The sequence below is a fragment of the Urocampus carinirostris genome, chromosome 8 (assembly GCF_059441175.1).
Source record: "Urocampus carinirostris isolate Australia breed hairy pipefish chromosome 8, RoL_Ucar_1.0, whole genome shotgun sequence".
In the NCBI taxonomy this organism is placed as follows: Eukaryota; Metazoa; Chordata; class Actinopteri; order Syngnathiformes; family Syngnathidae; genus Urocampus; species Urocampus carinirostris.
The window spans coordinates 26,987,062-26,999,517 of NC_142356.1; the positions used below are offsets into that span (position 1 = coordinate 26,987,062).

Below are 12,456 nucleotides of genomic sequence, written 5' to 3' on the forward strand. Positions count from 1 at the left end.
AGGCAGATCTATAATTGGTTAAAATCTATGACAACAGCAATGGTAATAAGTAGTGGGCCCACATAAAATGCTCATCTTTGAAGTCGAACAACACAATCTTAGTCCCGCTTTAGCCCACCTGTCTGTGTCCTCGCCCGTCTGGACCTTCACTGGGTGAGCGTGACCAGTGCCTATCATGCGAGTGCCGGTGTGCCAGTTCATGCCGGTCATAACGGTCTTTGTCCAAGGACCCATGGTGATGGTGATGATGGTGGTGGTGACGTCGGTCTTTGGTCCTGCCTCTGTCCCGCTCGCGCTCCTTGGGGGGCAGGTCACCAGACTGAGTGGTAGTGCTCAAGTCTGTGCCTAGACCTGGCTCAGCAGAGAATATGCGTATTTGATTATGACAACGGCAAGACAAATTCCTAGGTCTGTTGAGGCTGCAAAAAGTTTTTTGATGGCCGGTTCTCTTCATATGAGCTGCTTTAAATATTAAAAATTAGAGATAAGAGTTGTCTCACAAGCAAAAGTCTTGCCTGACCGAAAAGGAAAAAATCCAAATTAAAAGACTTACTAGACGCTACAACTGTAGTCCACTCGGCATTCAAAAACCAAGACCCGATCCCGTGCTCGTGTGTGTATGTGTACATGAATTTTTTACGTATCATCAACAAACTATCGTACTCTCTCACCCCACCAACACCACTGTTTTTTTACACTTAATTCTTTCTGGTACCTTAGCAGTAAGCGAACAAAATTTACTCCCTCTGGAAAAAGGACGAAAGAGACGTGATTGTGGTTTATGCCTTTTTAGAGAAGAAGAAAATCACAATTTTTTTTAGAATACTGTGAACATATACAAACAAACATTTTACATTCAGAATATACAGTGAAGAAAATAAGTATTTGAACACCCTGGTATTTTGCTATTTCTCCCACTTAGAAATCATGGAGGGTTCTAAAATTTTCATTGTAGGTGCACATCCATTGTGAGAGAGATAAACTAAAAAGAAAAATTCTCAGAAATCACAATGGATGATTTTTTAACGATTAATTTGTGTCATATAGCTGCAAATAAGTATTTGAAAACCTGAGGAAATGAATGTTAATATTTGGTACAGTAGCCTTTGTTTGCTATTAAAGAGGTCAAACGTTTCCTGTAGTCTTTCACCAGGTTTGCACACACTGCCGGAGGGATCTCAGCCCACTCCTACACACAGATCTTCTCTAGATCAGTCAGGTTTCTGGGCTGTCACTGAGAAACATGGAGTTTGAGCTCCCTCCAATGATTTTCGATTGGGTTTAGGTCTGGAGACCGGCTGGACCATGCTAGAACCGTGATATGCTTCTTATGGAGCCACACCTTGGTTTTCTTGGCTGTGTGCTTCGATTGTTGTCATGTTGGTAGACCCGGCCAGGAGGTTGTTCCCCAAAATCTCACAAAACACGGCCCCAGTCATCTTCTTTTTAATGCAGTGCACTCGTACTGTCCCATGTGCAGAAAAAACATCCCCAAAGCATGATGCAACCACCTCCACGCTTCAGAGTAGGGATGGTGTTCTTCGGATTGTACTCTTCATTCTTCTACCTTCAAACACGCGCAGTGGAATTATGACCAAAAAGTTCAATTTTGGTCTCATCTGACCACAGAACTTTCTCCCATGACTTCTTTGTATCATCTAAATGGTCATATGCAAACTTAGGACGGGCCATGACATGTGCTGGTTTAAGCAGGAGAACCTTTCGTGCCATGCAATCAACTCCTGACGTCTTAGTGTTTTACTTACAGTAACCTTGGAAATGGTGGTCCCAGCTCTTTTTAGGTTATTGGCCAACTCCTGTTGTTTAGTTCTGGGCTGATTCCTCACCTTTCTTAGAATCATTGAGACCCCACAAGGTGATTTCTTGCATGGGGCTCCACTCCGATTGAGATTGACCGTCATGTTTAGTTTCTTTCATTTTCTAACGATTGCTCCAACAGTGGACATTTTTTCACATAAGCTGCTTGGCAATTGCACCGTAGCCCCTTCCAGCCTTGTAGAGGTGTACAATTTTGTCTCTGGTGTTTTTGAACAGCTCTTTGGTGTTTGCCTTGTTTCAATTAAAGTCTTACTGATTGTATAGGGTGGACAGGTGTTTTTATGCAGCTTACAACCTCAAACAGGTGCATCTGATTCAGAATGAAACCTTTAGTGCAGGTGAACTTCTAATGGGCGGACTATCAGGTCTTTCAGGGTCAGAATTTTAGATCCACAGGTGTTCAATTACTTATTTGCAGCTCTATTACACAAATACATTTTTGAAAAATTTTGCATTATGGTTTTTGGATTTTTCACTTTAGTTTATATCTCTCACAGTGGACATCCACCTTCGATGAAGATTTCAGACCCCTCCATGATTTCTAAGTGGGAGAAATAGCAAAATAGCACGGTGTTCAACTACTTATTTTCTTCACTGTATCTATGTATAACAATAGACACAAACGTCCTATTAAGACAATTAAAAGCACAATGTGTTGAAGCAGTCAAATAAATAAAAAACTTACAGGTCTAGAAGTATTCAATGTTGATCTTAGAGCTCACTTCTGTGGGAATTTTTTGTTCGTCATGTGCTTTTATACTGATATGTGAAAGACAAGCCCTAAGTAGGCTCTGACAAGACTGGATGGTCAAAAATAGAATAAAAAATATGAGGTATTATAATATTTCTAACACTCGGTGTTTAAATGTCATTGTGGGGGCAAAGTTTTATGTTAAATTAACATTTTAATGTGTTTTGGTGATCAGGAAGAAGTGTTTTAAAGCTGTTTAGGGTTGACTTAGATGTTTTTGGGAGGCAGGGAACAGATTAGTTAGTTTTCAGATATTTCATCTGGGGGAAATTTGTTCAAGATACTAGAAATTGTAGACATGAGCTTAATCAGCTTAATATTCTTCTAATCCAGGAACACGTACATCAAGTTTGTAAAGTAGCCTCTGTATTTCTTTTCAACTCACCCGTGTCTGCGTCCGTGTATCTAGTGAGAGATCGCTGTGAGGTCCGGTGGCTTCGATCCCTGTGCCGACGTCCCCCACCACCGTGCCGCGCCTCCTCAGACACCACCCTCTCCAGGGAGTAATCGTCCAGCCTGACACCCCGGCCTGAGCGCCCGTGAACCAGACTGGAGGTCGACCGTCTCATGGGACTGGTGTCAGTGATGGTCTAAGTAACCCGAGACAAGGTTAAGGATGAGAAGGACAGAGAAATGCATAAGATGCATCTGTAAAGCTGGAAACGTGATAATTTTGTACGTCCTTTTACGCTGAGGTGGTGCAAGTACAGGACTAGCTGAATACTTTTTGGTAAAACAACAGAGACATGCCATAATTTCACCTAAATACAGTGCAGACATTGTCATGTTGGTCTGGTTTTCGAAGTAAATAGGTAAAATGGTTTGAAACACAGATGTCATTCATATTGTGATAAAAATATAGTAAAAACACAGATTATTCTGAATGGGGCTCATCCTAAAAGGGGTTGAAAGAAGCTTAAAATCAAATTCAAAACATTTACTTGGGCTTTAAACTTAAATTCCAAGATCCTGGAGACCTAGATTGGGTGTGAGACGGTTTTTATTCCCAACTTTGATTTTAAAGACCCATATTTTAAAACACTATTTTTAGAAATATGAACCCAAGATTTCAACTTTAGAACTTTAACCCTACATAACCCAAAACATGTTCCAAAAGGGAAACGATCACCTTTAATCAAAATCTTCAAACCTTTTTAAATTGAAATCTTGACTAACACACTAAATTAGGTTTGAAATGGCAATTTGGAGATTTTAGATTTAGAGATTTAAGAATAAAGATTGTAACAACGTAAAACTACTGCGTCGAAGCTTAATGTAAAGCCTTAAATCGAAACCTTTGTGTTTCAAAACCCAGCTTTCAAACTATCAAAACCTCTTGTTTAAAACCTGAACTCAAACATTTTAACCTCTGATTTTTAACCCTAACCCTAAACCTAATCCAGACCTTGGCTTCAATCCTCAATTTAAAACCATAAAGCTTTTTCAAACCCGGACCCAGTCGTCAGCCATGTTGTTTATAAGCCCTTAGCTTCATATTTCCAAAATTCAAGATTCCATATTAAATTGAAAAACCTGAATTCTCTTCTTTGAAGCTATCCTTCTTTGAACCTGAACTAGCACCAGATCAGCGTGAAAAGGTGGAGAACTTCCCTAGTCATGCAAATGGATATCCGCTAACCCAGATAAGCATTCAACCGTCATCTCACAAGCACATCTGTCTTTGTAAAAATGTCACCTTAATTATTTCAATATCTGAAATCATTAGCCAGCAATCAACCGTTCGCTATCACCATTTGCAAGGCAGCATCACGGAGTAACAACCATGCTTCCCTGGTTAATTTATCGAAGGGACGAGAAGCCGAAGGAGAGCAAGCTTAAAGGTGGCAACCATGCCTCTGCATGCACAAGACACTAGAGACTCTCTATGACACGCATGCCTTTAATAAAGGTAGAAAATGATTTTGACATGCTTATAATAGGCTAAAACCAAATAGCCTCTCAGTGGCGTCCAGCTAGCTCTTGAGGCAGTTTTTGAAAAGCATAAGGAATTGGTCGTGCGAATTGCCTTTTAGTGTGATGCACAGTAGCTTGATTCAAACTACGCAGCACAGTTTCCTCGCATGGTTAGTCTGTGCTTTACTATAATGGTATTTGTTTAATCATTAATTTTTGATTATTATTTTAAACTTTGTGTGTGTCTATGTATTTGGTGTTTTAGGATGTTTGTTGACGAAAAAAAGGAGGGGATTTTATTTCCTTCTTGTACACTGGATGTTTGAATGCAGCTTTTTGAGTGACAATTGCCTGAAAAGTGCTTTAAAAATACATTTTGACTTGATTTCATTTTATAATTTCAAAATTATTAACAATTTTTTATATAAATTAAAACCTTATTAAATGAAGCAGAATAATATGTACACAAATTAATTAAAAATGACTTTACAAAAGCAGGAACTATGATTATCATATGTATTTCTTTTTTATTTATTAGAAATTAAGATGATTAAATGAAAATACCATCAGATTGGTTGGATACAATTAAGCATAGCAATATTCAAACATTCCTATTGATTACAGTGTGCAGTATAATAAGGAACTAGGTACACTCAGGACCAGTGGTGTCAAAACTTTTAAATGTAAAAAATTAACCCTAGGTAAAAGACATTTAGACAGTATGTGTAAAAACCAAAAGAATATGTGGACAAAAGTGTCAAATAAGCTACTTTCAAATAAACAGAATCGTATTAATAACAAAATTGTAGAAAACAACACAGTAAAAAAACAAACATTGAAAAAAAAAGCCACCAAAAAATAGTGAAATAAAAACAAATTATAGGCTCTGCAATGTTCACAATTTCAATTTTTTTGTCTACAAACTGGTAATCTTGTTAACTCACAAAAAAATATTTTTAATTTACTGGTAATAGAAAATAAAAACAAACCAATGTCCATTAGGAAAAATAAAATAAAAATAAAAAACACACATTTTACAACAAAGTATCACATGTTGTAAAATGTTTTGTAGTTTTAAATAAAAGGACATTTGAATGAATATTTGATGGGCGAACTCAGTTTTCAAGGGTCAAAGTCCTACATCAGGATTTGCAAATGGCCCACTGGCTGCCAGTTTGAGGCCCATGTCATGCAGCCCAGTTGAATAATGGATTCATTCACTACGGCTTGATTAATTCATTTTCATATCAATTCTCAATTCTTTATTCTAAGATCTTATATTGAGTAGAAAAAAAAACATCAAAAATATACATCAAATAATCTCGAAAACAAGCAGAGCAACCGTGTTAACTTTTGAACACGGTTGCTCTGCTTAGGGGCCGAGGAATTCTAATTATGATTACGTAAATGCTCCTGACCACTCTGGGCATATTCTCGACATTGAAATCTCATTAGGGGAATAATGCTAAACATGTTAAATTAACAAGGAAACAAAAGGGAGGGAAATAACCCCAAATCCTTGGAGGTTTACTTGCTATACCAGTGCTTTTCAACTAGTGTGAAACATTGTGCAGTGTGCCACAGGATACTTTCTTCTTTTCCAAAAAAACAAAAACATACCATTGTTCAGTATGTATGCTTTCTCCCAGTAATCAGCCAAGTAACTGTTACAATCATCTATATCAGTAGGTGGCAGCAGATTACCATTCTTCTTTCAAAACACTAATCCGCTCATGAGGAGGTACAGGAAAATGTGTTTGTTTGATGAAGCTCCTTCATGTTGAATTGCTAAAAATTGTAAAATAATACAATAATAATCTATATTAAAGTACAAATCATGCACATTATTTTGTAGATTTCAATTCTTATCTTGTTATTGTACTCAAAAAATACAGAGAATTTATGTTGTTCCACTGGCAGTGGCACTTGTTATAAGTATTTTTGTTAGTATTTTATGGAAAAAAATGATTAAAATATATAGTAGCTTAATTACAGCCAAATTATTAACCAAAATGAATAATCTGTATTACCTCCTGAGCCATTGTGACCAAACATAAGAAAAACTTTGATTTCTAAAATTTACGCATAAAAAGAACGTAGTTACGGAAATGTGTTCTTTTTTTAATGAAAAAAGACTGCCTTGGCTCAACATAGCTTGAAAAACACTGTTCTATCCTTTGTATTTTCGTTTTTAGCAAATCGAGCATATAGAAGCACAAAAATGACTAAGCTAGATCACTTTTCCTTTACTGACCATTCACAACAATGACCATTTGGGAAAAATAAATATTAAAAAATGATTACATGAAAAAAACAAAAGACACTAAGCCTAAACGGAGATCTCCAGTGCCGGGAAAAAGTTTTTGTCCTCCTCCCGATTTCTGTGTTTTTTACATATATATCACTCACAAATGTTTCAGATCATCAAACCAATTTTAATATCACACAGAGACAACCCAAGTAAATACAAAATTTGGGTTTGAAATGTTGATTCCATTATTAAGACGCCAAAAATATTAACAGGACAACTTGCTGTGGTTGACGAAAAAATGATGTTAACCAAAAGATCCTGAGAACGTTCGGCCATCAGATCGTGCCCTCAAACTCATGCGTTCTTGGATCATGCAGAAAGACAATGATCCAAAACAAAACACCAAGTCCTCTTTCAAATGGCTCAAAAAACAAAAACAAAAACAAAATAAAGGTTCTGGAGTGACCAAGTCAAAGTCCAAATTCAAATCCAGTTGAGATGCTGTGTTGTGGCCTTAAATGGGCAGTCCAAGACAACCCTTGAAACGCGTTAACAGGCAGAACATGGCAGATTCAAAACAACTTAGCACAAAAGTGTGGGCCAAAATACCACCACAGCGTTGCGAAATACTTATTACCAAATATAGAAAATGTTTGATTCCTATTAGCGCTGCCAAAGGTGGCCCAACTTGCTATAAAGTTCAGGGGACAATTACTATCTCACATAGGGCCACAAGCTTAATAAACAAAACCAACATTTCAAAACAGCATTTTATATTTTCTTGGGTTGTCTCTGTGTGATAATAAATTGGTTTGATGATCTGAAACCTTTGTGAGTAATGAACATGCAGAAAACACAGAAATCAGGATGGGCGGCAAGTACCTTTTTCACAAATTTTATCCGAAAACCAAGAGTTAGGTAGGCCCCATGTTAGACACCACATCTTTTTTCAGACCACGCACATCATGCACCACAATGGGCAGAAAACATTATGAATCCTTTGTGTTCTCGCCCGACATCTTCATCACACGCCGTCTATTGTCCGACATCCATGCTTCTATCACAATGCAACAAGCAATACACGTTCAAGAACAAAACATAAACACACGCAAACATGGAAACTTCCAAGACAACCAAAAATGCAGAGGCAGCAAAAACGACAAAAAACAAAAAGAATTTACAGAAAGAAAGACAAAGATGAAAGATAAGAAACAGGGGAGGTTTGATATAAGGGGAGGGATGCACCAGATGGGTGGGGACCACTGAAGGAGCGGTTTGCGAGGTCACCAAGACTTTACAAAGGCAGCACAATTGTATGCCACTGGAAATACAAAGTATTCTAATATGAATTGAACCAAATGACGAATGGCGAAGTTAAAAAAAAAGATAATAAAACCACTACGAAGGTAAAATGTGAAAAGTAGAGAAAAGGCAAATGAATTTGAAAACAAAATATAAAAATAATACATCAAATAAGTAAAATAAGAGAAAATAATATAAAAACATGTATTCAATGACACAAATAAAGGCTTTAACATCGACTGCACTAAAAATAAATAAATAAAAAAATAAAATAAAACAAAAAGTGCCCAAATTAAAAAAATGATGCACCAGTCATTAGGGATACATTCAAGAATTGAACAAAAGTTTGTAGAAAATCAAACAAATATGATAAAGTAAAATTATTAATTTGAAATATGAAACAAAAAACATTTAATGTATCATTGAAATTAAATATTATATAAAATGCTAAGAGTTTGAACAAAACACAGAGATCAAAAACATTTGTCCTATGATGCAAATTAATTATTTAACATTGACCGCACTAAAGGTAAATGAATAGAAAAAAAACAAAAGAAGCCAAAAACAGACATGATGATAAAAAATGATTAATTCGAAACATAAATAAAATGAAAAGTTAATTAATTGAAATATTAGTAACTTGAACAAAAAATGCTCCTTTTTAAACTAATGTTAAAATACATAAATAAACAAAGTAGAAAATAAATCATACAACAAAATTACATGAAAATAATAAAAGTAAAGTATAAACAAAATAATATGATGAATCAATTAATATAAACCCAAAAAATAAACCCAATGAACAAAATGAGCACATAACAAGCATTAATAAATGAATAAGGTTCAATATTTCATAAATAAAAAGTTAAATTTACTTGGAATCAATTTACATCAAAGGTGGGCAATTATTTGCGGTCCGGGGCCGCATTGGGTTTGAAAATTTGGCCAATCCCATTCTTTTTTTTCATTTATGAAAATATCCATGCCGACATCTACATGTTATATTTCTTTTGAAATAGATTAGTCTCAAAATTCTTTTTTGAAACATCACAATAAAAGCAAAATAATAAAAGGAATCCCCTGTTTTTAAGCACCTCATCTTATGTTTAGTTTTGTAGTATTACTGTTGTTTTTGTAAAAAATATTTCTGCAGTCATATTTTTGTTGTAATTCTGTTGTATTAATGTAGTTTTTGTAGTATTGTGGTAGTATCTCTGCTGTAGTATGTATAGTCTTTCCATAGTAGAATTTTGTTGTTGTTTATCTGTAGTATTTCTGTAGTAGTTTGCAGTATTACGGCAGTTTTATTTCTATAGTATTTTTGTAGTAGTATTCTTGTGGTATTTCATTTGTAGTATTTTTGAAGTATATTTGTTCTATTTTCATAGTATAATGTTTGTTGTATTTCAGTAGTATTTTTGTAGTACTATAGTAGTTTTATTTTTTTGTATATTTGGAGTACTTCCCTAGTAGTATTTATGTAGTATTTCCATTGTGATGTTTTGTTGGATATCTATAGTATTTTTGCAGGGTTTCTGTACCAATAGTTATGTGGTCATTTTTGTTATTTTTGTAGTATTTCTGTAGAAGCATTGTTGAAGTATTTACAAAGTAGTACTTAAATTGTATTTCTGTGGATTTTTTGTAGCATTTACATAGTAGTATTTCTGTCGAATTTCATTAGTATTTTTGAAATATCACCATAGTTGTATTTTTGTAGTATTTCTGGGGTAATACTTTGGTAGTAGTATTTTTGAATTACAGTATTACTGTGGTAGTATTCTTGTAGTAATTATATAGTATTTTCCCTTTTAGAATGAAAGCAAAATAATACATGAGGTCCCTGATTTTAAGCGCTAAATTAAGCACTTCATTTGATATTTAGTTTGTCATTTTGTAGTATTTTTGTTGTAGACACACAAAGGAACAATGGGGACATAGTTGGCAACATTTCTTTTTATTATTAATGGTACTTTCCTTACTATTGTCTCACTATTTTGACCAGTTTTGTTTGGAGGGCCTTATTCAAACGCCTTCCAGCCCAGATGTGGCCCTCTGGCCGTAGCATGCCCTCGTCTAATTTAAAAGAATAAATGATGTGAATTGAATACAAACCAAGTAAAAGAGATACAAGAAAAACATCAAGATATCCAAACGAGATAAATCGTAGGACCTCTTCAGAAACAATTCCAAATATCAATTAGGTGTTTCCTCTCCTGTCTGCAATTCCCATCCCAATCACAACGTCGTGCACGCACCAGCAGCGTCCGACAAACGCAAGAAAAGCAAACATACTGTACATACGCTCAGGTTATTTCCGCGATGCCTGTGTTTTCTCCGCTGCACGCCAAAAAAAGAGCCATATACACACACACAAAACGTTGCCGCGGTCAACGTGGAAAAGAAAATCACAAAAAGAAAAGCAATATGGATACAACATAGATAACGTGATTCGAATTTGAACACGCATAACTGTACGTTGGGACAGTCTGTTGTTTCCAGCGGCCCCAGCCAAGTTACGGGTGACCAATCCTGCAATGTGAATAATGTATAAATAAAGACATACCTAAAATATATTCATTATAAATAAATCAACCCAAATATAAATTATGCAATACTTAAATATATGACATAAATGCAATTAATTTATTTCTCAATTATTTTATCATTTATCTATTTCCGTATTAATTTGTCATGTATTTTTCCACACCAAAAGGTTATTCCCCATTTGGTCATGTATTTTGTCCCATATTTCTTTTATGTATTTTGTCGTGTATTTTGTCATTTATTTGCTCATGTATTTTGTGGTGTATTTCGTCATTTATTTTACAGTTTATTTAATCACAAAAAATATTAGTCAGATGAGGGAGCGGGTCAAACAAGCTGAGCTTTTATACTACAGGTTGAACAATGATACCCTCGGTAGCTGCCAGTGATCTATGGGAAGGAGGGCAGTTGATCAGTGCACTCGTCGATTAACCGATAGGTGAAAAGCTTAACCAGTTTGACCCGCCCCCTCATCTGAATAACATTTACATCACAAAATGAATGAACATACATCACAGAATAGATGATCAAATTTGCGACTATACATGACGAAATGAATGAGAAAATACACAGTTAAATGCCTAAAGTGCACTTATGTCATTTATATATATATATATATATATATATATATATATATATATATATATATATATATATATATATATATATATATATATATATATATATATATATATATATATAATCTGGACCGCTTATCCTCAGTAGGGCCGCGGGGGTGCTGGAGCCCATCCCAGTTATCTTCGGGCAGTAGGCAGGGTACACCCTGAACTGGTAGCCGGAGAGTTGCAGGGCACACAGAGACAGGCAACTCACTCGCTCATTCACACCTAGGGACAATTTGGACTGGCCAATTAACCTGACATGCATGTTTTTGGAACATGGGCAGCACGGTGACGCAGTGGTTAGTGCGTGTAAGGCACAGTTCTGAGGTCATGAGATCAAACCTTCCTGTGTGGAGTTTGCATGTTCTTGTCATGCCTGCGTGGTTTTTTTTTCCTAGCACTCTGGTTCCCTCCCACATTCCAAAAACATGCATGTCAGGTTAATTGGTCGGTCCAAATTGTCCCTGGGTGTGAATGAGCGAGTGAGTTGTCTGTCTCTGTGTGCACTGCGACTGGCTGGCAACCAGTTGAGGGTCCCCTGCCCACTGCTCAAAGATAGCTAGGATGGGCTCCAGCACCCCCGCGATCCTACTGAGGATAAGCGGTGCAGATGATGGATGGATGGATGGATGGGAGGAAACCCACGCAAGCACGGGGAGAACATACAAACTCCACACAGGAAGGTTCGATCTCATGACTTATATATATATATATATACATATGGGTATTTATACATTTATCCGCACAAATTGCAAGATTGGTCCTCCATATTTTCCAGCGTCACCCATCATGTTGCCACATTGCGCGCAGGCCAGACACACCAAGGATCAGATGGAAATGAAGTGGGAAAGGAAGCATTCCGTATAATACATAATCAGAGATGGAAAGTGCTTATTTTATACGTAAATCAGCACCATGCAGCCATGAACGTGATTCATAAAACTAGAATAGGACTGCTAATATTACATGTATGCATATGTATATTTATTCATTGTCACTTTTGACCAATATTGCTTTGAACATTGCTTTTTGATTCACACACCCTTTAGGGCAGATCTGCTTTGTGTAACCTAGGAGATTCAATAGAAGAAAGGGCTCGATGGAGGGCTTTTAGAACAGGTTGGAAATTGGCATAGTGATGGTTTATTTTACAGTCCTCTCCTGTTCTTTCACGTTCAAAATTCTTTGATGTCTTCTCTCCTTATTTTGAGTGTCTACTAAACTATATA

General features: G+C 36.0%; 1 protein-coding gene across 10 annotated transcripts in view; it reads right to left on the reverse strand.

The window, feature by feature from the left end:
• Positions 1-12,456, reverse strand: part of cacna1ab (calcium voltage-gated channel subunit alpha1 Ab) — a 145,784-nt gene that overhangs the window by 8,894 nt on the left and 124,434 nt on the right. For 8 of the 10 annotated variants that reach the window (XM_088342184.1, XM_088342183.1, XM_088342174.1 and 5 more), the window contains 3 exons: positions 10,362-10,397; positions 2,976-3,180; positions 119-351 (listed from right to left, as the gene is read on the reverse strand). In XM_088342184.1, coding sequence (XP_088198310.1) covers positions 119-351; positions 2,976-3,180; positions 10,362-10,397 — 474 coding nt within the window. The remainder of the gene's footprint in view (positions 1-118; positions 352-2,975; positions 3,181-10,361; positions 10,398-12,456) is intronic. The other 2 variants (XM_088342181.1, XM_088342179.1) reach the window with 1 other exon arrangement.